The sequence below is a fragment of the Centruroides vittatus genome, unplaced genomic scaffold (genome assembly GCF_030686945.1).
Source record: "Centruroides vittatus isolate TY-2023 unplaced genomic scaffold, ASM3068694v2 contig_484, whole genome shotgun sequence".
Classification (NCBI taxonomy): domain Eukaryota; kingdom Metazoa; phylum Arthropoda; class Arachnida; order Scorpiones; family Buthidae; genus Centruroides; species Centruroides vittatus.
Genome location: NW_027122274.1, coordinates 1,674,094 through 1,700,110, shown reverse-complemented (window position 1 = coordinate 1,700,110; position 26,017 = coordinate 1,674,094). Strand labels below are relative to the sequence as shown.

General features: G+C 35.1%; 1 protein-coding gene across 1 annotated transcript in view; it reads left to right on the top strand.

Annotated features, from left to right (window-relative positions):
* Edem2 (ER degradation enhancer, mannosidase alpha-like 2) overlaps positions 1-26,017 on the top strand; it is a 69,931-nt gene that overhangs the window by 19,343 nt on the left and 24,571 nt on the right. Inside the window, exons 2-6 of the mRNA XM_067273639.1 lie at positions 13,376-13,421; positions 17,931-18,031; positions 19,512-19,551; positions 19,634-19,746; positions 20,939-21,092. Of these exons, the coding sequence (XP_067129740.1) occupies positions 13,376-13,421; positions 17,931-18,031; positions 19,512-19,551; positions 19,634-19,746; positions 20,939-21,092 (454 nt within the window). The remainder of the gene's footprint in view (positions 1-13,375; positions 13,422-17,930; positions 18,032-19,511; positions 19,552-19,633; positions 19,747-20,938; positions 21,093-26,017) is intronic.

The following is a 26,017-nucleotide window of genomic DNA, read 5'->3' as shown; positions in this document are numbered from 1 at the left end:
ATGATATTTAGGTTACATGCGAGGGGGTGTTCGGTTTCCTGGGGGTGGAGGAGTTCTAGTCATAGTTGGTGGACACGGTTCAAGCAACTCTAGGATTGGGTTAGTGGAACTGGTGCGGCGGGCTCGCGAGCGGCCAATCACTCGACATCGGAAAAAAATGACGAGGAGTCCTCCCTCCCCAGGGCAGCGATGAGGGAACCTAAGACAAGAACGGTGGATGATGAGAAAGTGGTGAGACGAGGGGTAGGATGGCGTTGAGTAGAGAGAAGTTGTTCTAGGTCAAGTTCCATTCTATTTAAGGACTTGTCAGCTCGTAAGATTTCTGGGTCGGTTGACATTGTGTAGGCAAGTGGGGTCTGGACTATATGAGCTCGAACTAGCTCTAGTTCCGTTTCATTGATGATATTCTCGATGGGAGGTATAATGAAGTGTTGGAGGGTTTGAACTTGAATAGGTGATTTCCGTTGAAAATGAGACGTGAGAATGATTCCGGGAAGATAGCCTTCGCAAGCTTCCGGAAGGTATAAAATACCCGTATTGTTTATCTTGGTGATGGTAACTGAAGTGTTGTCCCGTCGAGGGGAAGGACATTTAATTCAGTACCCACTCCCACAAGTTTAACTATATGTCCAGGTTCTTTGGTTGTCAATTCGTCGGAAAATAGGTGAATAGGACATCGTTAAACGTCTAGGACATAGGCGATTGATAGATTTTTCATCTTCGAGATATAAAGAATATTTGCAGCTTTGTCGTGGGGACCGCCATATAGGAACATTAGGTGAACATATGGCGATAGGAGTTGTTTGGCATCGAGTCAGGTCATAATGAGTTAATAACATGTACGATTGGCGATTTCTGGATAAGGCGATAACTGGATAGGAGTTGTTATAGTAGACGAAAGCTTTAATAGTCGGATAATATACTGGCAATCGTATAATCTCATAGATATCAAAGTAACCTGTAGGAGTAATGAGAGGTATTTTAACGAAAACACGGAGCAGTGCTGGTAGGGCAACGGCCGTTATAGAGGTCCATTGGTAGTATTTAAACATGATTTCTTTTTGAGGGGTTTCTAAGAAGGAGTATCCCTCAGGTAAATGAAGTTGGATTTTCTTAAGGGCAGTTAATAACACTTCTTTAGGAAGGAAATAGGTGCTGAGCCGCCCTTGTTCCAAAGTTTCAATGGCATTACGTATTTCTAGTACTAGAGTTCGAAATTCCCGTACGGAGAATTCGATTGATCGTACAGCAGATTCAAAGGCCAAGTAATATTGTTGCTGCATCACGGCTTCCTCAATGAGCGCTTGTTTTTTCGTTAATGAATAAATTTGTTGTCGATTGGTTTTGGCGATGCGGAAGGTATCATTAAGCAAGGTTGCTTGCGACTGCAGGAAGTGAATAAATTCCTCGTTTGTTTCCACTAATTGAAACAATTGGTCATTAAGAGCTTTGATGTCGTCGGAGGTGGCGGTCCCGAATAGATATATTAAGATTTTACCTCCAGCGTTAATTAATCCTCGTTTTCCCCGGATGTGATCATCAAGAGTTACTAAGGTTTTTATTTCGATATAATCGGATTCATAGGCGTCCAAAGTAGTTTTTAAGAACGTAAGTTCGTTAGCGGATAAGGTCCAGCGAGGCGTAGTGGAATCATTTCGTTGTTGGTTTCGAATTCGCCTCTGTACTAACGTATTGAGGAGTTGAAGATGACGTTTTAGAAGGTGTAATTGTTCGTCATAGGAGGAAAAGGAGATATCTGAAATGAGGATCCAATAGTTTGTCGTCATGAAAAAATTCCCTTGGTGTACAAAGATGACGCCTTTATGTAGGTTATAAGCTTCCGGCGTAGTGTTGAAGGTAGGAGCATAAACCGTTGCGGTCAGAAGAAGTTGGAGAAAACGGGTTTGCATAGTTGTTCAGAGTCTTGTCAAAGGGAGAGCTCTGAAGGAAGGAAGAAAAGATTAGTTGGGATTTGCATTAATTACTTGATTTTTATGATATGTTTAAAGATTCTCTCTTACTATTATATCTCTGAAGGATATGATTTCCCTGAGAAAATTAGTAATGATTAAGAGCAAAAGAAGAGGAGGAATGAGATCGAGGAGTTCGACGCGGGATCCGATTACTTCTCTGTGGTCGAGGCATTATCCAGGGTTGATCGGGTACCGGACCTCGGCTTCTAAGAGCGTAAGGAGGCGTGGTTTTCGGTTGTTCCTCTTCCGTTTCCGGTTGAGTAGTCGGTCGGAGAGTAGGTTCTACTTGTCTTTCCTCGATCGGTTCTTCCTCCTCCGATTTGTCATCTATCTCAACGGTTTCTTCGGGATATTGGGTGGCTTCGGTTAAAATAAATTCATCCCATGGATCGATACTAAGTGGACTATCTGCTGATAAGGATTTGGGAGTCGTTTCAGTAGCAGGGAGCAGCTTCTGTCTTTTGAATTCGAGCTGTGCCGTACAGGGTTTTAAGCGATTGGCGTGAACTTGAAGTTGTTTCTTGGTTTGGATATTTTCGATAATAAAGGTGACGGGACTCAATTCCGTTATTATACGGAAAGGGCCTGACCATCTTGGGGCGAGTTTTTTCTTTAAGCCTTGAGAAATAACGACCTCGTTAAGAAATACACGGTCCCCTACATGATACGTAGGTGATTTGTGAGTACGTTGGTGGTATGCCTGACGTTCTTTTGCGGCTTGTTTGGCGTGCTCCTGTGCTATCCGGTGCGCATTGGCCATTCGAAGGTGTAGTTCCGCGGCGAAGTTATCATCGATATCGTATCTAGTCCTAGTAGGACGAGTAACTAAATCAAAAGGGTAGGTGGTATCCCTACCGTAAAGCAGAAAGAATGGACTGTCATTCGTAGAGGCGTGTGTGGTGGTGTTATAAGCGAATAGAGCATAGGGTATCCATTCGTTCCAATCTCTTTGATCCTCGGCGACGTAATGTGATATAATGTCTATAAGAGTTTTATTAAATCGTTCGACGAGTTCGTTACAGGCAGGATGATAGGCGGTTGTTAAAGGTCTTTTAATGTGGAGTAATTCACATACCTCCTTAAACATTTTGGAGACTAGATTCGGAGCTCGATCCGTAAGAAGTTGAAGAGGTGTTGAATGTTTTAAGACGATGTTAGTGACAAAAGCTTTGGCGATTGTTTTGCTATGGATGTTAGGCAAAGGAATAGCTTCGGCGTATCGACTAAAATGGTCGATAAATACCAGTATATACTTATTTCCGTTCGTAGTGATAGGTAAAGGTCCCACGATGTCCATAGCTGTTCGCTCAAATAAGTGTGTTAAAGGCGGAAATAGTTGCAGTTCCGCTTCCTGTTGTTTATCTGCTCCTCTTTTGTAAGGCGCATCTTTGACAGTTTTGACAATAAATTGTTATATCTTTATTCATAGTTCGCCAGTAAAACAATGATCGAAGTTTTTGCTTCATTTTCTGTGCTCCCAAATGACCTCCAATCGGAGAGTCATGATAAATATGTAGAATATAAGGTATTAGGATTGATGGTATAACTAATTGCTCGAGAGAATCTCCTTGCATATCAGATTGTCGGTGATAAAGTGCTCCTTCCTCATCGAGGAAAAATTGGGTTTCAAAAGGGGGGTCTAGAGCTGATTTGTCTTCCAGTTTTTAAATGATAGGATTCCATAGTACATCCTTTCTTTGAAGGTCTCGAATTTGTGTCTTTGAATAAATGGGTTCCAATTCTGTCGCTTCTCCGATCTGACGAATTGGAATATGGCTTAGTGCATCCGCATTTTTATGGCAATTCCCCGCCTTATGTTTGACTTCAAAATCGAATTCCTGTAAAAAGATAATCCAACGGGCGATTCGAGAGTTGTGACTAGAATCTTTGTTACTAATGAGCCATCTTAAAGGGCGGTGATCGGTAATAATTGTGAATTTCCTTCCATATAAATAAGATTTAAAATATTTGGTGGCCCAGACGACTGCTAAGCATTCCTTTTTGGTGGTGCTGTAATTCTTTTCTGCCTTCCGAAGTATGCAACTGGCATAGGCTATAGGCATGTCTCCTCTCTCGTCCTCCTGGGATAATACTGCTCCTAGAGCGTCGTTAGAAGCATCTGTAGCTAGGAAGAAGGGTTTAGAAAAGTCTGGGGACTTTAAAAGTGGAGCGGAAGTCATTATTTCCTTGAGTCTCTCAAAGCTACGCTCCTGTTCATCCTTCCACTGGAAGAGGACATCGTTTTTTAATATATCTGTTAATGGTTTTGCGATAGCTGCATACGAATCGATATGACATCGGTAGTATCCGGTTAATCCTAAGAATGACTTGATGTCGTGTTTGGTTATGGGTCTGGGGAAGGTTAAGACACAGTTGATTTTATCGCAATCGGGTCTTATTCCTTCATTGGAGACATTGTGCCCTAAGAATTTGATTTGTCTTTGTAGGAAATGACATTTTTTGGGTTTTAGTTTTAACCCGGCTTCGGCGAGGCGTTGAAAGATTTGTTCCAATCGAGTTAGATGACTTTGAAAATCGGAGCTAAAGGTTAAGATATCGTCCATGTATGTACACTAGACAGGTTTTCCCTTTCAATCCATGGAGAATGAAGTCAGCGGCGCGTTGCCACAACGCTGGGGCTCCGGAAAGGCCCATAGCTATACGGTTCCACTGGTAGTGGCCGTCAGGCGTAGAAAATGCTGATTTTTTCTTGTCTTTTAAGGCTAATTGCCAAAATCCTGATATTGTGTCCATTGTCGAAAAATATTTAGCTTGTCCCATCAGACTGAGCGCTTCTTGCACTAGAGGCAAGGGATAAGGGTCGGTTTTGGTAATTTTATTTAACTTCTGATAGTCAATCACTAGACGCCATGAATTTGGTTCTTTCTTTCTAACCAATAAAGCAGGTGCTGACCAGGGCGATTTGGAATGAGCGATTATTCCATTTTCTAACAGTTCGTCAATAATTTTATTCATTTGTTCGCGCTGTGCATAAGGTATCCGATAGGGCGCTTGATATATAGGGCTGGCGTCTCCCGTATGAATCTCATGTTCCACCACTTGACAATATCCCAAATCGTAGTCGTGAGTTGCAAAGACAAAATGATATTTATACAATAGATCTAATAGAGGTTGCTGTTGGTCCCTTTCAATGTGAGACCAGTCAAATAATTGACTGGTCTCACATTGAAGAGTCTTTCTTTCTTGAGAGCTTCGGAGTAGAGTGTGAATCGACTGGATTCAGAGCGAGGGTAGAGTCTTCCTTCGCTCCTACAAAGGTTCCGACACATTCCCCTTTTGACAATTTTCGAGGCTGGGTGGAAAAATTAGTGATCCGAACGGGTACTTGTCCTCCCTTTTTTGTTTTGGCTAAGATATCGGCGCATACTACTCCTTCTTGACTAAGGGTTGTGGATTCTATGATCCCGAGTTTGCCTCTCTGCTTTATTCCGGAAATTTTTGCCATAGTGACAAGTTCCGTTCTCGGGGGAAGATTACAGTCTCCTAACAAAATCACGTCTGGAGAGTGTTCTAAAGAGGTAGGGTTAGACAAAGTGGCGTTGGGAATCGCATGTTAAGCGTTGATAGATGTACCTCGCCGATCCCGGCTTCCCTTCACCGGCGTGAGGGTCGTTGAGTTCCACACCTCCGGAACCGACCGGAAGTTAATCTCCTCACCTTCAGGCAGAATTAATTTTTCTCTCGCTAAACAAATCATAAACCCCTTGGCCGTAATGATGTCTCTCCCGAGGAGTCCATCGCAGGGCGTAGTTATGTGATCATCTACTATGTAGAATGAATAGGGGAAGCGCAGAGGCCCAATCCCAACCTGGAATTGTCTAGCTCCATATGTTTTTATTCCATGGCCAGTAACGCTTCGAAATAATGTCTTTCCTTGTCTGGTTTAATTTAAGGTGAGCTACTCTCTCTGCCAGCGATTTAGATAACAGTGTTACTTTGGAGCCAGTATCGATAGCCAATCGGGCAGGATATCCATTAATTGTACAAGCTAAACTCGGTTCTGAGTATTGATGTAGAGACGTAATTGTTCTTCGGTTTTGAATCCTTGATGGCGCGTTGCTCCTCATCGGTGGGATATCCGGTTCAAACAACCGGAACCAAGATCCAGAATTCCTCCTATATTGGGAGTACCCCGATGCCTGCCGGGAGTAATGCGTGTTAATTTCCTCCTGTTAACTTTATTGATTCGTTCATAGGCCTGTCTATTAGGAGGGGCGGCATTTCTTCTCATTCGGGGGTCTCCTTGACCTCTATATATCGTAGGTATATTTCTCGTACCGTATCGAGGCGGATACGCAGGTTCTCGACGATCTCGATTCTCATTCCTCGCTCTCCCTCTAGCTACATCTCGGGTCCCTCGGGAGTTGTCGCTCGCTCGCCTGGGTAAGTATTGTGGTCGTGAATCTAGGTAAATCTGAGAACGCCAAAATGGCGGAGTTCTACGTCGGCCACCTTCCGAGGTTCCCAATTGCCTTAATTGCTCTTGGATCTTCTCCAAAGTTTCCTCCAACCAATTTGAACTAGCAGCGTTAGCCTCATCCCCAGTTTCCTTTGGATTATTTATGGCCCGGATTATCGCTCGAGGTTTTCCCGTTAATTGTTCGATGGTTTCTTTACTGATGGTGACTCGCACAGCCATATCGAATGTGTCTGGTTCCCTGCTCATTACGGGTCTTTTTATGCGATCATTTAGCCCACTAAGGAATTGCACTCTTAACCTCTCGTCCCTCTCTTTTTGTTGGCATCGTTTAATAACTGCTGCTTCTCGAGCATCCTGACTAGTATGTTCGATAACAGTTTCGGTGGCTAAAGTTTGTAAGCATACGGCGTACGTTTGTACGTCTTCGTCCCGTGCTTGTACACATGCATGGAATTTTTGAAGCCTCAAAGAGTATGGAACTCTTTTGAATCGTTTGATCATGAGTTTCTTGAACTCATCATAAATTTCTACCGCTTCCATTTTCTCATCTTTCCAAGCATAATCTCGGGCTATCCCCGTTAGGCTTAAGCGTAGCTAAGTTTTAACTTAGCTACGCTTAAGCATTACATTTTTGTCCAATTGGTCAATTTGGCGATCTCGTCTATGGCCGCAAGGTAATCCGTAACCTTAAGCCCATCCTCGTCGCCTGAGAATGAGGGGATTAAAGGGACAAGGGCTCCTAATCCACCGACGCCTACACCACTGGATGCCTCTCCACGCGCGGGTCTTTCTGCTCCTGCCTCCATCCTAGACTTGGTTCACAACTATTAATTCGTACTGTAGGCCCTACGGGGCCTCAAATACCCCCACTCCTGATACCAGCATGACCGGGGGGTCAGCACCTCTTTGGTGTCACGTCAGGTCTGACACCACTGTGTCTCGGCTGACACAGAAGCCGCGGCGATTCTACGATCAGTCGTGCGAGCGGTCGCGTTTTTCGGGCGATTGGATTCGGAATGGAGGACAAGAGATAACAGAGGCCATTTTAACAAAACATAACGTATATTTAATTGGAACAGGATTCATGTACATTATCAAGGGTCTTGTGACGCGACTTCGAGAGAGAGAGCTTACAAACGAGTTCGCGTGGTGATAAATACCTTGTGAAAGATGTTCGGAGATTCAGGTACTAACGGAGGTCGACGTTTTCGTCTTGACAGAAGTCTTAGTCCTATACCTCCGATGATTTCGGTCACGGCGGTTGTTCCTAACCGGTTAGGCGTTGTTACTATCCTCAGTCCGCGGGACTCGGCACAAAGTCCAGGAGGTAGCACACTTAAAAGTACGTCTGCACACACAGCTATCCGAGCGACAACTCCCCAAATTCTCGTAGTATTGTTGTTCTTTTCGATGCACTTTAGGGCGAAGGTGATGAGAATTGCGTCTGAGAACTAAATAGAGAATACGTTCTCACGTAGAAAGTTGACAGTTAGTCGTTAGTGACAACAAGACGACAACTATGACGTCATGGAAAATTTTCTGTAGGTTCAAAATTCAGACACTTACATGAAGCTAAGCATGACCACACCCACATTTTGTGGAGATGTTTATCATGGTAGTAACCAGATCTAAGTATGATACCAGCTTGGACATCGCCCGGGTTAACAAGGTCTGCATTTGTGGGTTAGGCAGAGGCTCACGTTTGAAAAATAGGCCACAGTCTCCCTTGGTTACTGGTGGCAAAAGCAGCACTGGCCCAAGCATGGCTACTGCAATGCCCTCAGCAGATGTGAGGAACCAACCTAGCTTTGGTGTTTCCGTGGCAATACATTCACAGACCACAAAGGCTGGAAAACCACACCAACAGATGAAATTGGACGAGTTTATCATCCGTACTTACTACACCATCACAAAGCTCAAAACAAACATGACAGCATACAGACAACAATTACACCATAGATTCACACAACAATATCCTCACCTCACTGTCACCGTACAAAGGGTTGTTGATCAAAAAAGAACAATTATACATAACAACCTTATCCCACAAACAACATTTGAACTTATCAAACAACAGATTTCTGATCAAATACATCAACAGACAGAAACATTTAACATTAATGAAGATCACGTAACCTGTCAGGATAATCCAGCAACAAGCATTGATAATAACACACATACAACAACTACCACTAATGATACTACAGACATTTCCTCATCCATCACAGATAACATAAACATAGATTTAGTTCATACACTCTCACGTATATTTCAGGAAACACTCACTAAATATACAGGTATAGATCCCACACAAAGACCACGAATACCAAAAATGAACATGTCTAAGGTAGTAGGAAAAACACTAAATTATGTAAACACTTACTACCACACTACATTCATTCAATTTATTCACTCTCAGACATTCATATGCTAGTTTATGCTGGGGCAGTCACAGTAGTGACACACCATGGACTGAAAATACAATCACAGACAGATACACAGAAAACACAATACTATCACAAGCCTGCCTGGCAGAGAAGAATAGAAACACAAATAAATGACATTAGACAGCAATTAGGCAGGCTGACATAATACACTAAAAACAACATAACTCCCAAATTAAAGAAACAACTCAAAAACATTTTCAAGAAAATCAAAACACACACAAAACACGAACATCACAACACACATTACAGAATACATCAACACACTAAAACAAAAACTTGCAGCCAAAGCATGTAGATTCAAACAATACAAAACATGTTCACTACGAAAACAACAAAATAAATTATTCACAAACAATGAAAAACTCTTCTACAGACAAATTAATAACAAAGCAAACACTGATACACAGCACAGTGGCACACCAACAGAAGAACTCACAACTTATTGGTCTTCTCTTTGGTCCAGTGCTGTTACACACGATGCTAATGCTGGCTGGATCAAGGAGAACAAAAACTTGCATAACATACCAACTATACCCTGTGCTGAAATAAACGTACATGACATCCACTATTCTGTTAACAGAACATACAACTGGAAGACACCTGGTGTAGACAACATTCACAATTTCTGGTACAAAAAGTTTACATCACTGCACCAGGAACTAGCTAAACACCTAACACACATCATCATCAATCCACAAGACATGCCAAATTTTCTTACTCAGGGCATCACCTACATGAAACCTAAAAACAACAATACCACAGACCCCACACAATACAGACCAATTACATGTCTTCCAACACTCTACAAATTATTGACATCCTGTATTGCAAACAAAATATACAAACATGTTGAAGAACACAACATTCTTATGGAACAACAAAAAGGTTGCCGTAGAAACCACAGGGGATGCAAAGAACAGTTACTCATAGATTCAGTCATTCTACGGCAAGCACACAAATAACACAGAAACATACACATGGCATATATAGACTACAGAAAAGCATTCGACAGTGTTTCACACAGTTGGCTGCTGCTACATATTCTACACATGTACAAAATACATCCATCACTCATTTCATTCTTCCAAAACACTATGCAGCACTGGAGAACAACACTACATCTCAGGGTTCATAACACTTCCATACAAACAAAGCAGATTTTTATTAGGCGAGGAATTTTTCAAGGAGATTCCTTGAGTCCTCTCTGGTTCTGCTAAGCCCTGAACCCATTATCCAACATGTTAAACAACATGCAATATGGTTACAATATCAGACATGAAAAAACAACACAGCTTACACTGTCACATCTCATGTACATGGATGACATAAAATTTTATGCATCCACACAAAAACAACTTTATCAACTCCTACAAATCACACATTCATACACCAAGGACATACAAATGGAGTTTGGCCTAGACAAATGCAAAATCTTCACATAGAAAAAGGAATCCTGAAGAAAGATTTTGCACTTGGAGACGTTATTGAATCCATGGAAGAGGGTGAGTTCTGCAAGTATTTAGGATTCTAACAGACCAAACTAACAGGACATGCACAAATAAAGCAAAGATTAATTAAAGAATACCAAAGTAGTGTGCTATTCTCAGAACAGAGTTAAATGCAAAACACACAGTTAAAGCAATAAAAAATGTATGTCATCCCAGTACTCATATTCTTTTGGAGTTATACATTGGACTCCACAGCTGTTGAGCAACTCCAAAGGAAAACAAGAACAATACTTACTAAGCATAAACAATCATCATCCTAAATCCACCATAGAAAGACTAACCCTTCCATGTAAAGATGGCAGACGTGGCCTGATTGACATAGTTAACTTTCACTACAAACAAATAGTCACTGCGAGAGTTTTTCCACAGAAAACAAGAAACATCACAGCTACATAAAGCAGTAACTCTAGCAGACTCAAATAACACACCATTACACTCACAACATATGGACACAACACAACATATAAAAAGCATAAACACTCTTAAGCAATCGTGGGCTCAGAAAGGCACTCTATGGCAGGCATCCTTATGATCTGGCCCAGGATTTTGTTGACAAAACTGCGTCAAACAGCTGGTTAGCTCAGGGATGCTTCTTTGGGGAGATGGAAGGCTTCATGATTGCCATACAGGATCAGATCATAACACTAAAAGCTACAAAAAACCATACTCGAAGATACAACATTCACAAATGACACATGCAGAAAATGTCATATGCCAGAAACTATACAACACTTCACTTCTGGTTGCAAGCTGTTGGCACAAACAGATTATTTACATAGACATAATCAAGTAGCAAATATAATACACCTAGAGCTTGCAAACAAACACAAATTAGTAGACATCTGCAAACCATACTACAAATACATTCCACAGACAGTATTGGAAAACAACATGCACAAAATGTACTATAAAACAATTTATCACAACAGACCAGACATCACACTCATTGACGAACACAATAAAATCACATACATTATAGACATATTCATTCCAAACATTCACAATGTACAATACACATGCACTGAAAAAGTCAGCAAGTGCACAGAACTTGCCCAGGAAATAAGGCATCTGTGGAGGATGGATAGGGTGCTTATTGTACCTGTCGTTCTTTCCTCTGCAGGTGTGATACCATACACACTACACAAAAACTTTGGCACATTACAATTGAATAGAAACACATACATCACACTACAGAAGGCCATTATATTGAATACATTCATATTGTGAGGAAATTCCTGAATACAGATACACACACTGATACACTTCTTTAATTTTTGTTTTGGTTACTATGCCTTGACTTTGATTCGGCATAGTACACAGGCACTGGTATTAACTGAGTATATCTCACTTAACATAACATAATAATAATAATAATTGGATTGAAATATAGAAAATGAGAGAGAACTGAACATAAGGCATATTTATACCTATAGTTTTTGGTAGTTTCCAGAAAAACTACAATTTTCTCTTGATCTCAGAATGTCTCATGATGACAGATAAATATACTCAGTATGATTTTTTAGTTTAAACATGTAATGAGCATCTTTAAAGATGCCCATTACATGTGTTTAAACAAAGCTGGGAAGACAAAGATATTTTAGGAAGCTATTGGGTGAGTTTTGAATTGCAGTTTAAAATTGACAGCCCAACTCATGCCCAACTTTAGATTGACTTTAAGCATAAATTATTGTAAATTATAAGATGTTTGGATCCAAGAAGTCTTAATGAGAATATAATTACATTTAGCATTGAGGAGTTGTAATTTTTTGTTTATAGTTTTTATTTGACATAATCATTTTTATTAATTATTTTTTAGTAGTAGTATAAAATTTTTGCTTGTCTTTTTTTTTTCTATAAGAAAAATAATGATTTTGTAAAGTACTAAATGTTTTATGAAGTTTTTAAAATGGTTTCTTTCTAGATTAGAAATGAAATCAACAATAAATTTAATTCATATGTATTCATATTATAATTTTTTTCTCTTTTCTTTAGATAATGATTTGAATGAATATTTAAATCAGTTTTTAGACTATTCTGTATTAAGAGTGTATAATTTGTTAAATTTTGATATTATTAAGTTGTTTCAAATAAAATGGCCAACTTTTACTTCTGATTTTGAACATTTATTAATTTAAGTTAAAAATTACATATTCAATCAAAATTGTCTCCACCAACATTAATACACTTTTCCCAATGCAATAGAAATGCATTAATGCCAATTTGATAGAAATCACAACAACAAGCAGAAAGTCATTAAAGGTACTTTTTATTGTGTTCTCTTCCTTGAAGTCTTTTCTTGCCAAAAAAATTGTCCAAATGTATAAAAAAGTAATAGTCTGTTGGCAAAAAGTCTGGAGAACAACGTGGATGGGGAAGAATTTTATTTGAATGCTTTCATTTTTATGATGAATAATTAAAGAACTGTAGACATCCAAATGATGCTCCTTATCTCTCACTGAGTTTGTATGATACCCATTTGTCGAGCTTCTTGACTTTCCCTAACATTTTACACGTTGAGAAATGGTTGAATAATGTCTAGTACGTTCAATCTTTCTGCAATTTCCTGAACAGTCAGGTGAGTTCAATGATGTTCTTCAATTCTGATTTTTGAGATTTGTATTCCTGGAATGAAATTTTTTGAACCAATGCCTGGAGGCCTGCTCACTCACAGAACCTTCACCAAAAGTTTTATTGGTATTTCAGGTTGCTTTGGCTACATTATGTCCTTGGTTGTACTAAAAAAAATATTCAATTTCCTTTTTTCATGCTGTCAGGAAAATACTCTACTCTCAAACATGTAGAATTCAGAATAAAAATGATGTTACACTTTTAAATTTACATATATGTGTGCTCTTCCAATTGCAAACATGCAGCACTGTTCGCATGGAAAAACGTTGAACTACAAAACTGGAAGGTTTAAATTTTGAAAAATGGCCATTTCATTTGCAATAACTCAATATTAAAATTTAGGTTATAAGTAATTAATGTATCATTTTGTAATTCTAGAGAGCAAGCACGAGAGATGTTTTATCATGCATACAATTCGTATATGGTAAGTAGAATATCAATATTTTCATATTAAAATAAAAATCAAATATATTTGTTTTTGAAATAAGAGTACTATACTATGAAATTGATATACAGTGACACCAGTTTTTGTCTAATCTGTCCGAAAATAATCGGCGAAATCCAAAACTGACAAAAACCGAGGCAATTATTTTCATATCAATCAATGTAAATCCAATTAATTCATTCTAGACACTCCAAAATACATACCAAAACACATTTTATAGAGAATTAATATAGTGTTCAATACTAAAAGCAATAAGAAATTAACATAAAGATAAAAGCATTAAGATTAACGATAAGATAATTAGCATTAAGATGAAAGCAATGGAATTGTTAAGCTAGACGCGCGGGGTAATGTCTTGTCTTGTAGAAGCTAGTTGGACATGAGCTTGTAAAGTACTATTTTTAGTATCTTAGGAAACCGACACTAACTGCGGTTGGTAAAACTTCCGTTAACCTAACGGGTACTTTACGTGGATTCGAGATTAGTTTGCCAGGCCTGGGCTTTTAAGCGTGCACCGAAAAATTTAGTACGAATAACGATAAATATCAAGTCAAATCAAAAGTTCAAATATATTTAATTAGTAACTAGAATTTACTATGTACAAATGTCAATAATCCAAACAAAATTTATTAACGAAAATCAGCAAGTCAACCCGACAATAAACTCAGCTACTTAACTTAATATTAATTCTCCTTTGAAAATTCGACAAATCAAATACTTAGAAGCTATGAACAAAATCTCTTACTAATTACACGTCTATCCGTCACCTCACTATACGAAGAACCTATTTCCTCAATCCTTTCGATGTCGTCAAATTGGACTCCTCTTTAACACCTTGGATTGTCCAATTATCAATCTGGACTTCTATCAGAAAACACTTTGCTTTCGAATTCACCTCGCTCTCAAAGTCGCCTCGATTTGGAATTCACCTCCCTCTGGAATTCACCTCCCCCTTCTTCGGCTAACGTACGGGTTTTATGCTGTGAGGTGACGTCACACTTCAGCTGGGTTACTCCCCTTATTTACATACTTAGTTGCTAACATTAATTTTCTTTTCTGGCAGCTTTAAGTTTCCGACAAAGCTTATAAACCGTTTACAAAGTATTTATCATAATTTTCTGGGATGTTAAGACGGTTTATCAAGTATTTCTTTACTAGTGAGTGTGGGGACTCCCCCCTCCATTTTTTTTTCTGCAGATTGTTTACTTCTGCTGGGCAGCGCAAGTGCGCAAGATTTTTCCTACGGCGCTTATTTCTCCGTGAGTTGTTTTATCTTCATTTCTCGTTACTAACAAGAGAGTGGTGGGGAACCTTCATCCTAAATAAACATAAACCCCAAACAAAAGATAATAAAACGGAAATAATAATAAAATAAAAAATAAGGTTCGGACTCAGTTCCTTACACCTGTATTAAGCATTCATGAGAGTTTACTGGTAAAAAGCAAAACTTAAACTTCCTTTTTACATTTAAAATGCCTTCAAGACATTATGATGATGCAGAATTAAAACAAACAATTATTGTATAAGCAAAAGAGCATGGAAACAGAACAACTGAATATTACATGTTTCGTGGCATTTATATTGTTTCCCCAGCTTATTTAAGTTTTCCCTCTATAAAAAAACATATCTTAAAATTCAGTTTCACACTTGTGTTTTAGAATTGAAGGGGTCAGAGCAAGATAATGCCGTGCTTCATTTTTCCACTATTTTAAGAAAATACGTTTTGAAAGGTTGATCAAATTACCAAATCACATTTGGTAACTGAATGCTGTTTGCAGCTTCTTTATTATTGTTTTAGGTTTCCTGGATGGAGTATTGGCATTATATATGAAGAATTATGATGCCCTTATTTTGTATTGAAGTCTTTTTTCAGAGGCACTGTGTAAGCATTTTGTGGCTTGGCACTATGTTGACTCTAAAGAATAATTGTATATTGGAGGTTTGAATGTATTCAAACCTCCAACATTACAACCTGACTTCAAATGAATATTCAAAGTCAGATTGTTGACCAGATGGTGCTACTTTGTCATTTGGCATCACTATTTTTTATTCAGAATTTGCCTTATATCATTTAAGAAATCAAAAGAATATCAAGAAATCTATTACTCAGAAAAGACAGAAAGGAAACCTTTTTCAAAGATACAGAAACATATCAAAAATTCTATATCTGGGTTACAAATGGTGGAAGCATCTGTACCATCATGGTCTGTCATGATGTCCCAGTTGGGTCAGTCTGCAAAGTAAGTGGCATTTGATGGGAGCATAATATATTAACTAGGGGAAGGGAGCGGGATAAATACATTTCATTCTTTATTCCATGTTACGGTAACATTAACAAGGGAGCTCCAACTGACTTGACTGGGACAAAAGACCAAACTACTGTATTAAACCATTAACTACATAGATCCCCATCATGCATGATGGAGAACACTCTAGTACAGCAATAATTGAACTGAATAATCTACTCAATTCTATCTGTGACCCAAATATAGAACCATAACAAAAATTCTATAGCCTTGGAAAAGGTTTCCTTGCTGTCTTTTCTGAGTAATAGAGATTGTGATATTTTTTTGGTTTCTTAAATGAGATAAGGCAAATTCTAAATAAAAAATGATGATGCCAAATGACATGAAGTAGCACTATTTGATCAACAATCTGATTTTGGATATTATTAAAATAAAATTAATAACATTAATATTATAAGAATATTACTGTTAATATTAATAACAACAGAAATCAGGTCGTCATTAAATATTTAACTGGGTTATATCAGACATGTATAGTAGAATTAGACACATTTTATAAAATTAGGATCACACATATGAATAGAAAGTATTCACATTCTAATTAAGAAATATTCATAAATAACTTTCTATAGAAATATTCATAAAGCTCTCTCAAATTTGCCTTTAGTATGCTTTATTAGAAACATTTTTGTCACAATTAACATCTCATAACCCATTCCTAGTACTTTAGAGTTTTTTCAGAACATCTTCAGGGATTAAAAATATGTTAAGCATACAATTCTTCAAATTTCTTAATGTTTGTTTGAGTCTCTGTCTGAATTCATAAGCTGGTGATTTGTCATGTGCCATCAAAAATTATCAAACAAAAATCATTAGTAGATGGCACATCATAAATCATATGCTTGTGAATTAGAACAGTTAGAAATATGAATGAACTTAAATGTTTGATTCTTCATATTTTTTTAAACTTTTAATCTTTTACCCCTAAAGATGAAGCTTAGAAAACTTGAATGTATTAGGATAGAATTATGAGATGTTAGTTGTGATATAATCAATAAATCAGAATCAGCTTAAAAATCATATTACAGGTATCCCTTGTATAACATGGTAGTTAAGTTTTGAAAAGTGCCATGTTATGTGAATCTGTGCTATACAAAACATAGGGTTAGGTTCCAAAAGTTAGCAAAAGTATACTATTCTGTTTTGTTACTGGGAGAAATATATTTATTAAAGCAATCAATAATTTATTTCCAATCAATAATTAACTAACAATCACAATTCGAAGTGCTGTATTATGTGTTAATATTAATTTTAATTAAACCAGGGCACTTTCTTTTTACAAAGTATTGTCAACTTATGTTTTTGTTGTTGATATTTCTGATTAAGATCATCATTTTTTTTATTTTTATCATAAATTTTTTTATGCATGACTAGATAAAAACATGATATTAATCAAAAATTTGTTCTAGCAAGTCATGTTTGTTCAGTCGAGTGCTGAGTGATGTTTTTTCCAGAATTTTCCCAACTTGAACAATTTTTGAATACCAAATTGTTTAAGTTGGAAACAGTTTGAGTACTGAGATACTGCTGTATTTTGTTTCATTTTTATGATTGATTACTTACCTACAATTAAGAAAAGTTTAATAACACTTACCTAAATATGTTTAAATAAACTTTACTGAATATGAAGATTAATCTAAAAAAAAAAAAAAAAAAAAAATACAGTGGCAGTGTTCAAGACTAAAGTCTGAAGGTAATGACAATGACAGTTGGTTGATAGAAAAGCTAGGACAAGGAAGAAAAAATTGCACTATCAGTTTTCATTAAAGTTAATCTGATGAAAGACAGAAAATAAGTTGAAAATTTCAATATCCTAAAATCTGTGGGCAAATTTGAGACAATGTGCATGCTTGCTTGAAAAAAAAAGTCAAATAACAGAATTTGTACTTAAAAATTGTGAAATTTTGTACAGAGGATTTTCCAAATTCTCAAACTATGTTAGAGGAAAACTGGAAACCATGTTGTATGGGGTATATCTCCAATTTTTGAACAGTGTTAGAGCAAAACTGTGTTGTAGAAGTGTTGTGTTGTACAAGGGATACCTGTACTAAAAATCTTAATAACATAATGTTTTAGACTATTTTAAGCTTTTTTTAGCTGAAAATCACAAATATGGTATTTATTCTAATTGTATTGACATATGTATTTTTACACTTTTCAATCATTAAAGTATTATTTTTAGAAAAATGCCTATCCAGCTGATGAATTGATGCCTTTAAGTTGCAAGGGTAGGTTCAGAGATACAGAACCTAGTCGTGGAGATATTGATGATGCTCTGGGAAAGTAAGTCTATTTTTTGAAATTTTATTTTATAAATTTTTTGTTTTACAAGTAGTACTCTATTAAATTTTATAATTATAAACCTGAAATTTATGTTTTCTATGAATTCAATTATTGGATTTATGGAAGCACTGTTTCTCAATCATTATTCTACAATATCTTCTAAATTTTATTAGTTTTAAACAAAAATTTAGTAAATAAGAAGTATGACATCAAAATTACCCCATCTGAAATATAATGCAATGTCCATTGCCATGCATTTGTTTGTAATGACACATGTAAAATATGCTAGGAAGAACAACAAAATGATACTCCTTCCATCATTTTGTTGCAACAATGTGACGTGAGAAAATGGCAACAATGTCATATTTTGATAATATGCAGTGAATGAAATTTGCATTAAAGAGAGAATTTTCTGAACTTGATATTCACTAAAGACCAAAAATATGCATACAGTGAAACCTGCTAATGTGACCATCAGCATAAGGTGATCACTTTGAGCTGGTCTCTTCAGTGGTTATATTAGCAGGTTTCACTATGTGTAGAAGTTTGCATGATTATTTGCAGTGTCATACAATTAGAAAGTGGGGCAAATTTTTCAAGGATGGCAAAACAGACATAAAAGATCAGTCTCAAAATAGTCCAGCAAGGATTGTTTCTAAATTTAAGACAAACTTATTCTCTTACAAGAGAAAATGATTAAGACAACAATTGCAGCACACTTTAAGATTGAACATAGTGGAAAAGCAATATTAATGAGTTTGGATTTAAATATACAGTATGTCCCATTGGATTCTTCAGTTGCTGTTGGATAGTTGTAAATTTGAACTCATTCCCTGAACTGTCTAAATCTGATCCCTTGTATGTTGATAGTCAAAGTAGAGTCTATCAATAACTCTACACCTTACATACTTTTCCAGCAATATTTTAATTAAAACAAATGTTTTCAACCCCATTCAGAGGTCTGCCTCAGGTCAAAAACATAGAAACACTGAGTTCTAATAGCTATTTAAATTAGCTATTAGAACTCGGTGTTTTTCAGAAACTATTTTATAGTTTAATTGTTATTTTCACATATATTTAATATTTTGCTTCAAAAACTTGTAAATCCAGTAGAAAATAAGTAGATATGCCAGTAAAAAATATCAAATTACCAGTATATTTATTGATGCATTTTTATCTGATTACCAGTAAACTGGTTTACCAGTAATGCAATCCATAATATTAGTAGTAAACTACAGTAGTAAACTAACTACAGTATACATCTTTATCCACAGGATAAGGTTGTATAGTAAGTTTTTATAAAATAAGAACAAGTTTTTTAAATAATAATTAAATGACTTGGAAGACAGTGAAGAAATTAAAAAAAAAAAAAAAGCAGAATTTTAAAACAGTTGAAATTATATGTAATATACTTTACATTATTTAAATAAGATGTATAATCTAATATTTTGAATATATTTGATTGATTAAATATTTTCAGCTTTTCCTTGACTCTTGTGGATACTCTAGATACTTTAGTGGTAAGAAATTTTTTAAAGTTTTTAAATAGAATTTATTTAAATAAAAATTTCCATTACCAATACAACTGATAAATTTTTATAGTTATTAGGAGATTTGGATGAATTTGAACATGCTGTCAGACTTATTATAAAAGATATAACATTTGACAATGATGTAGTAGTTTCTGTATTTGAAACAAATATAAGAATGCTTGGGTGAGTTCTTATAAAGTCAATCAAGTTTTTCTTAAATGCTTTATGATTTGTAGTAACAAAGAATTACTTTGTAAAAATAATTACTGCACCAGATGATTTTAATAGATAGATAAGTGAATTGTTAATTTTAAATTTTTATATTTGATTTTATTTATATAGTACAGTAGAGTCGTTAATTGGAATCACCGGTAATCGGAACAATTTTCAGTCGGACTGTGTCGTGCTGAATCGAACGTTTTTGATACTAGATTTACTTCTAAAGTATAATTTTCATGTTTTGATATTCTTCAATATATTTATTTTGTTTGTACAAAATGAAGAAATAATTTTTAACGATACGATAGCCTCGATTATTATTATAAAAATTTTCGTTAGGCTTAAAATCGACGAAAATTCAACACGAAGTGACACGCAATGGAGAAAAATTTGAACATCGGACAGGTTAATGTATTTTTTCGTACGTAATCGGAACAAATCACTAATCTGAACAACCCCAGTCCCCAATTGATTCCGATTAACGACTCTCTACTGTATATGTAAAACTGTTTCCTTTAGCTGCTGCTTATTGATTAAATGCAGATTTTCAATTTGTTGTGTGATGAAAAATATTTACTTGAAGAATTAATGTTTATATGATATTTCAAAAACTGTAATATTTAAGAAATATTGTGGCTAACATTTTTGATTTTCAAGCACCTTAGATTTTCATTCTGAATTTTTTTCTGTGTTGATTTATAAAAAAAAAAAAATTAGTTTAAAGTAATTGTTTGAAATTTTAGAAATTTGAAAAGATGTAAAATATTTTATTTTTATCTTTGTGAAAACTGGAAATCTTGGTTTAAAAAAGATTTTTTTCAAGATGATCTGTTTGACAAATGCAAGTAAAAAGAAAATGTATCATTATATCTTTCCAGTTCTGCTTACCATAATGGAATTTGCATAAGGAAATGATGACTTAATACAATTTTTAAAAATTTTAAAGATTAAATTGTTAATAATTTGAATAATTTTTTCAAGTTTCTCTCTGATACATTTTTAGTTGATTATGCTTGACCCATGTTGTTTTTCTTAAATCATTACCACTTATGAACATTACAAAGCATTCCTACTTTATTATTTTATTGACTTAATAACATAGAAGAAATATTTTCTGATGAATAACTTTATAATTAATAGTTTTTTCATTAATTAGGGGATTATTGAGTGGACATATATTGGCAACTTATTTACAAGAAGAATTTAATCGAATGCAGTGGTATCATGGTGAATTATTAGTTATTGCAGAAGAATTAGGACAGAGATTACTGCCAGCATTTAATACGTCAACTGGTATACCTCATCCAAGAGTAATTATCCATTTTTGTGAATATCTTGCAAAATTTATTTATAGTTAGTAAATATTGCAATTAATTTATCATTTTAGTAAATGAAAATATATTACTTAAAAAAAAGAAATAATGTTTTCATATGATAAAAAAGAAACAACTTATTGGAATACTGGAGCCAATATTTTATTATATCAATGTTGTTTTTTGAACCTTCTTACTAAATATTACTCTGGCTAGCAGTCAAAAAACCCTTCAAACAAATTAATTAAATTTAATTAGTTAAGTTGTAAAAATCATTTCTGATGTAATAAATTATTGATTTCTGTATTTGTCTGTTCCCTTTTTTATTTTTAATGGATAAATTTTTAATTATAAATATTTGAATGTTCTTAAAACATAGAAAACAAACAAATAAACACCTACAAAACCTGATAATATAAGTAACAAAACACCTGGGTGTGTTGATAGAAAACAAAATTGCATAAAATTTTAATTTGTCAAAATTGCAAAATCATGTAAGAGTAAGTGTGCTCCAATCAAATTGAGAGTAATTTAATCAGACCCCTGTTTTTTGTGCACAGGTTTCTCAAGCATTGGAACAATTTTTTTTAAAATGGTTGAGCAATCCTAAAAGAAAATCTGTCATTAAGTTTTTAGTCTGTTTCTGTTAATTTCTTTTAAAGACTGTCCTTTTTAAATTTATATACAGTCTAAAATGATACCCTTTACAACAATAAACCCCAGTACAATGATAGAATTTCTTCAGTCCTGGCTGAAGTTCTATACAAATATTGTAATTTATCACCTACTACAATGATAGTAAAACTGTGATACAATGATATGACTATCGGAATATGTTGGCGCAACCTGGCTGACCGATGCATGAATCTTGTGTTTGCTAATTGTGTTACTTATAGATCCTCCCCGTGCTCCAAAATGGTGTGTCCATATCTAGCTAATTGGTGGCATTGCAATTGTTATCTTTAACACATCCAATCCTATTACAAGGAACTGTAAGTGCCGACCAATCACAAAGAGTTTCCTTTTCCAGCCAGACAAGAGCTCTGGCTAGTGGCCGAGAAGAAGAAAACAGCAGTACTAGCAGGAAGCAATAGAAAAACAAATAGCAAAAGCTTGTAAACAAATAAGTTCAGAAATTAAGTTAGAAGCATTCAAAGATATTGATAGTGGAATGAAGCAAATAGAAGTTGCAAAGAAGTTTGGTCTTTCTCAATGAACTCTAGCAACGTTTTCAAAGTAATGGAAGGAAATTGAGTGCAATGTAGCATATGGACATGGATCTTTCTTGGAAATGTCTGAAGATGCTTTGGTGTCACAAAGCAGAGATCTCTGGGAACTACTCCAAAAATATTCCAGTATTATAAGTTAAGCATAGACATTGTGGCAGAAGAATGCATTTATGTTGACAAAGAGCTATATTTCTTTACAGATTACACCAATGAGGCAATTCTGATAGAGTTAGGGACTAATGTCCAAGATGAAGAAGAAGAATCATTTACATGTAAACTCCCCAGTATCTTAAAGTTATTTCTCAAATGGAAACAATTTAACACATGGCAACCACAATTACTGGAATTAGAAACAAACAACTAGCTGCTTTTGATGAAGTTTATTCAGCATTTGTGAAACGCAGCTTGCAAAAAATGAGTCAAAGCAAAATAACAAATTTTTTTTTAAGCCAACATAAAGTTCAAAACAATGTAATACAATTACCTGGTTAATATATAATTCAGAACCAATCAGAAAGTATTATATAAATTGTAGTGATTAATATTTAACCTAATCTTCACTTTCTTAATGATCTCTGTTTTTAAGTTTCAAGACCTCACTACAACAATAACCCCAGTATAACAATACTATTTTCTTGGTCTCCAAAATATTGTTGTAGTGAGGTTCGACTGTATTTTAAAAGCAATGTAATTAGAATTCTAAAGGAAAAAAAAAAGTTTATTATTAGAAATTTTGAGTCATTTTAGCTCAGATACATTTTAAATAAAGTTAAAAACTCTAGTGAAATATAAGTTTGTTGGAGTAAAGATTTATTATATATATTCTTTAACAATATAGACATAGTTTGTGTGACTGGTATTTAATAAAATATAAAATCAAGTTAACTGAGAGGCTAGTGTCTTGTGTTAATCAGATTTGAGAAAAGAATGTATATTAATTTGGAAGTAATTGATTCAGTTTCTTATTTGCATCACAACTTTTTTCAGAATTTAGTTTCAGAAGAAAACTTGACATTTGATCAGATATCAAATTTTCTTTTTAGAACTGAATAGTATAATTTTGCAAATTAAAAAGAAATTTTACATTCATAAGGGTATTCAAAGCGGTAGGTATGTTAACATACACTCAATGACAAAATTATGGAAACTTTTTTGATTTCAATCAATTTCTATTTTTGCAAAAATTATTGATTTTACAAAATTTATTTATAACACTTAAAACTATGTTTTTTTTACCTTTGTTTTAATAAAATAATTAATTTTGTGGTTGACTATACCCATAACACTATACTTATGGAACTCAAAATCATGTATAAACAGTGTTTGCAGCATTTGTGCCATAAAAATGGTCTAACCACAAAATACTGTAAGACAATTCATTTATAATTAGTGATTATGGCATTCGTGGAAATTGCCCCACTCACTCCACTTGTGTGCCAAACTTCCATTCATGCCATAATCGCCTATATTATAAACTAATTGCATAATATACTATTATTTTTAAAAATTTTAATTCGAAAAATTTTTTAAATTTGTTAAATGTGAATTGACACCTTTACCTGAATTGTGACTGTATTGTGTCAGTTCACATAAGGGTGTGAAATTCACAGAAACTTGTAAACCAGGAGACAGTACTTAAACCAATAAAAAAAAGAAACATGTTTGATAATTGATCTGTCCATCTGTTTTGCTTATTTAGATCTTGATGAATTTATCTTTTCACCTGCATTGGTAGTTTCAAGGTCAATGGTAGGAATAAAGTATTTTGTTGCAAAAAGAAATTCAATGGCAATTATTTTAAAATTTATTGGCTTGAAACTTCCAAAGACTTATAAGCTAAACACTAAATTTTCAGAGACTCAATTTTTGGAAATGCTTGAGAAGTGAGAAATGGGTTCTATTATTTGGACAATGAATTATTTGTGTTTAGGGCTATGTGCTCACCAAGTTTCATTCAAATTGGAGACCCAAACATCTGGTTCTCTCCTTGCTAGCAATAGGAATCATTTTTGAATGAATAATTCTGAATAACACATTTGATCATAATGTTTAAACAGTATTTCACAGGTTCTGTCATGTCAAAATTTTTTTTGTCTACTGTAAAAAGTTTACTGACATCCTCACAATGCCGGGCTGCAATAATTGCTCATTTAATAAGTGTGCAACACATGAGAGAGTGCGTTGAAATGCTGCAACATGTTCGGACCAAAGTGACACTCTGAGGCATACGTGAAGCATTGTATGTGAAAAGCTGCTGTAAAAAAATATTATTGACATGATTATTGTGGTCATTTACAAAGAAAAAGGAGCATCCTTGTACTGATGTTGTGAAGATAAAAGTATCTGTTGTTAGAGGTTGAACTTATCACATAAAATCAATAGTAATTTTTAAATAAATTTAACTATCAGAAAGTGCAAGGACCTCACTGAGTTTGAAAAGGGCAGAATTACTGGATTGAGATCTGAAAGGGTATTTATCTTGCAGATAGTGAAGAGAATAAGAATGCTTAAGAGTACCATATCAAAATATGTCAATGAAATCTGGAGTAAGGCTGGCAAGAAGGCAACAAGAAGGAAGGAAGGAAATGCTAGCAAGGAAGAAGTATCATGTTTTTCAGATTCTGGCCAAAGGAAGCAGCTCAGCAAAGAGGATTTGTGATAAGTTGAACCTTAATGTCACCCATCGGAGTGTGTGAAATGTAATGAAGAGATATTGTAACTTCAAGTATGTGAAAAGAAAAGAAAGAACAAAGCTTCTGCTTTGACATATTGAGCAGCATTTGATTTTGCAAAAAATTGTCATACATGGGACTAGCAATGGTAAAATGTGACATTTTTGGATGGAAAAAGATTCAAACTAGATGGTCTTATGGTTGTCAATATTATTGTGAAAGAAACCAGAAATTTTTCAAAGCATACCAGTAGTGGAGGTTCACTGATGATTTGGGGTGCCTTTACCTGAATGGCAAGAGCAGTTTGGCTGTAATCAATATTTATCTGAATGCCAGAAAGTATTAAAATACTTCAATAGCATCCTCTGCCTATTGCATATGTAATTGCAGTGATAACTTCACTTTCTAGCAGGACAATGCAACATGCCATGCAGCTTGCGGCACTCAACAGTGGTATACATGCAATAATATTAGGACATTTAAATGGCCAGTGCATGGTCTAGATTTTAAATCCATAGAAAACCTGTGCAGTAACTTGTGTTGCATGGTCTATGCCAATAGGAAGCAGTATAACTCTATCCAAGAGTTACAGTCTAAAGTTTTCCATGCATGGGATCAAATTCCCCTCTGTCAACTTTAAAACCCAGTTACATGGAGGAAAGGCAATTGATTGATTGTTAAGATAACTTTTCTCTTGTTTTTGGATAACTTTATGAAAGCTGTAAAAAATATTATCAACTTATTTTGAATGAAGGATTAGTTCTGCAAAACATTTTTCAGTAACTTTATAAATTTACAATTGAAATTTGTATGTATACACTCAAACCTGTTTTTGTGCAATTTTTTATTTATGCGATTTTTGTGTAATTTTTTTTTTTTTTTTTTTTTTGGTGCGCGGTATATGAATTTCAATCAAATTGATATACTGCACAAAAATAATTGCGCACATAAAAAAATCGCACAAAAAAAGACCGCACAAAAACAGGTTTGAGTGTACATTGATTCTGATCATTATTTGTGT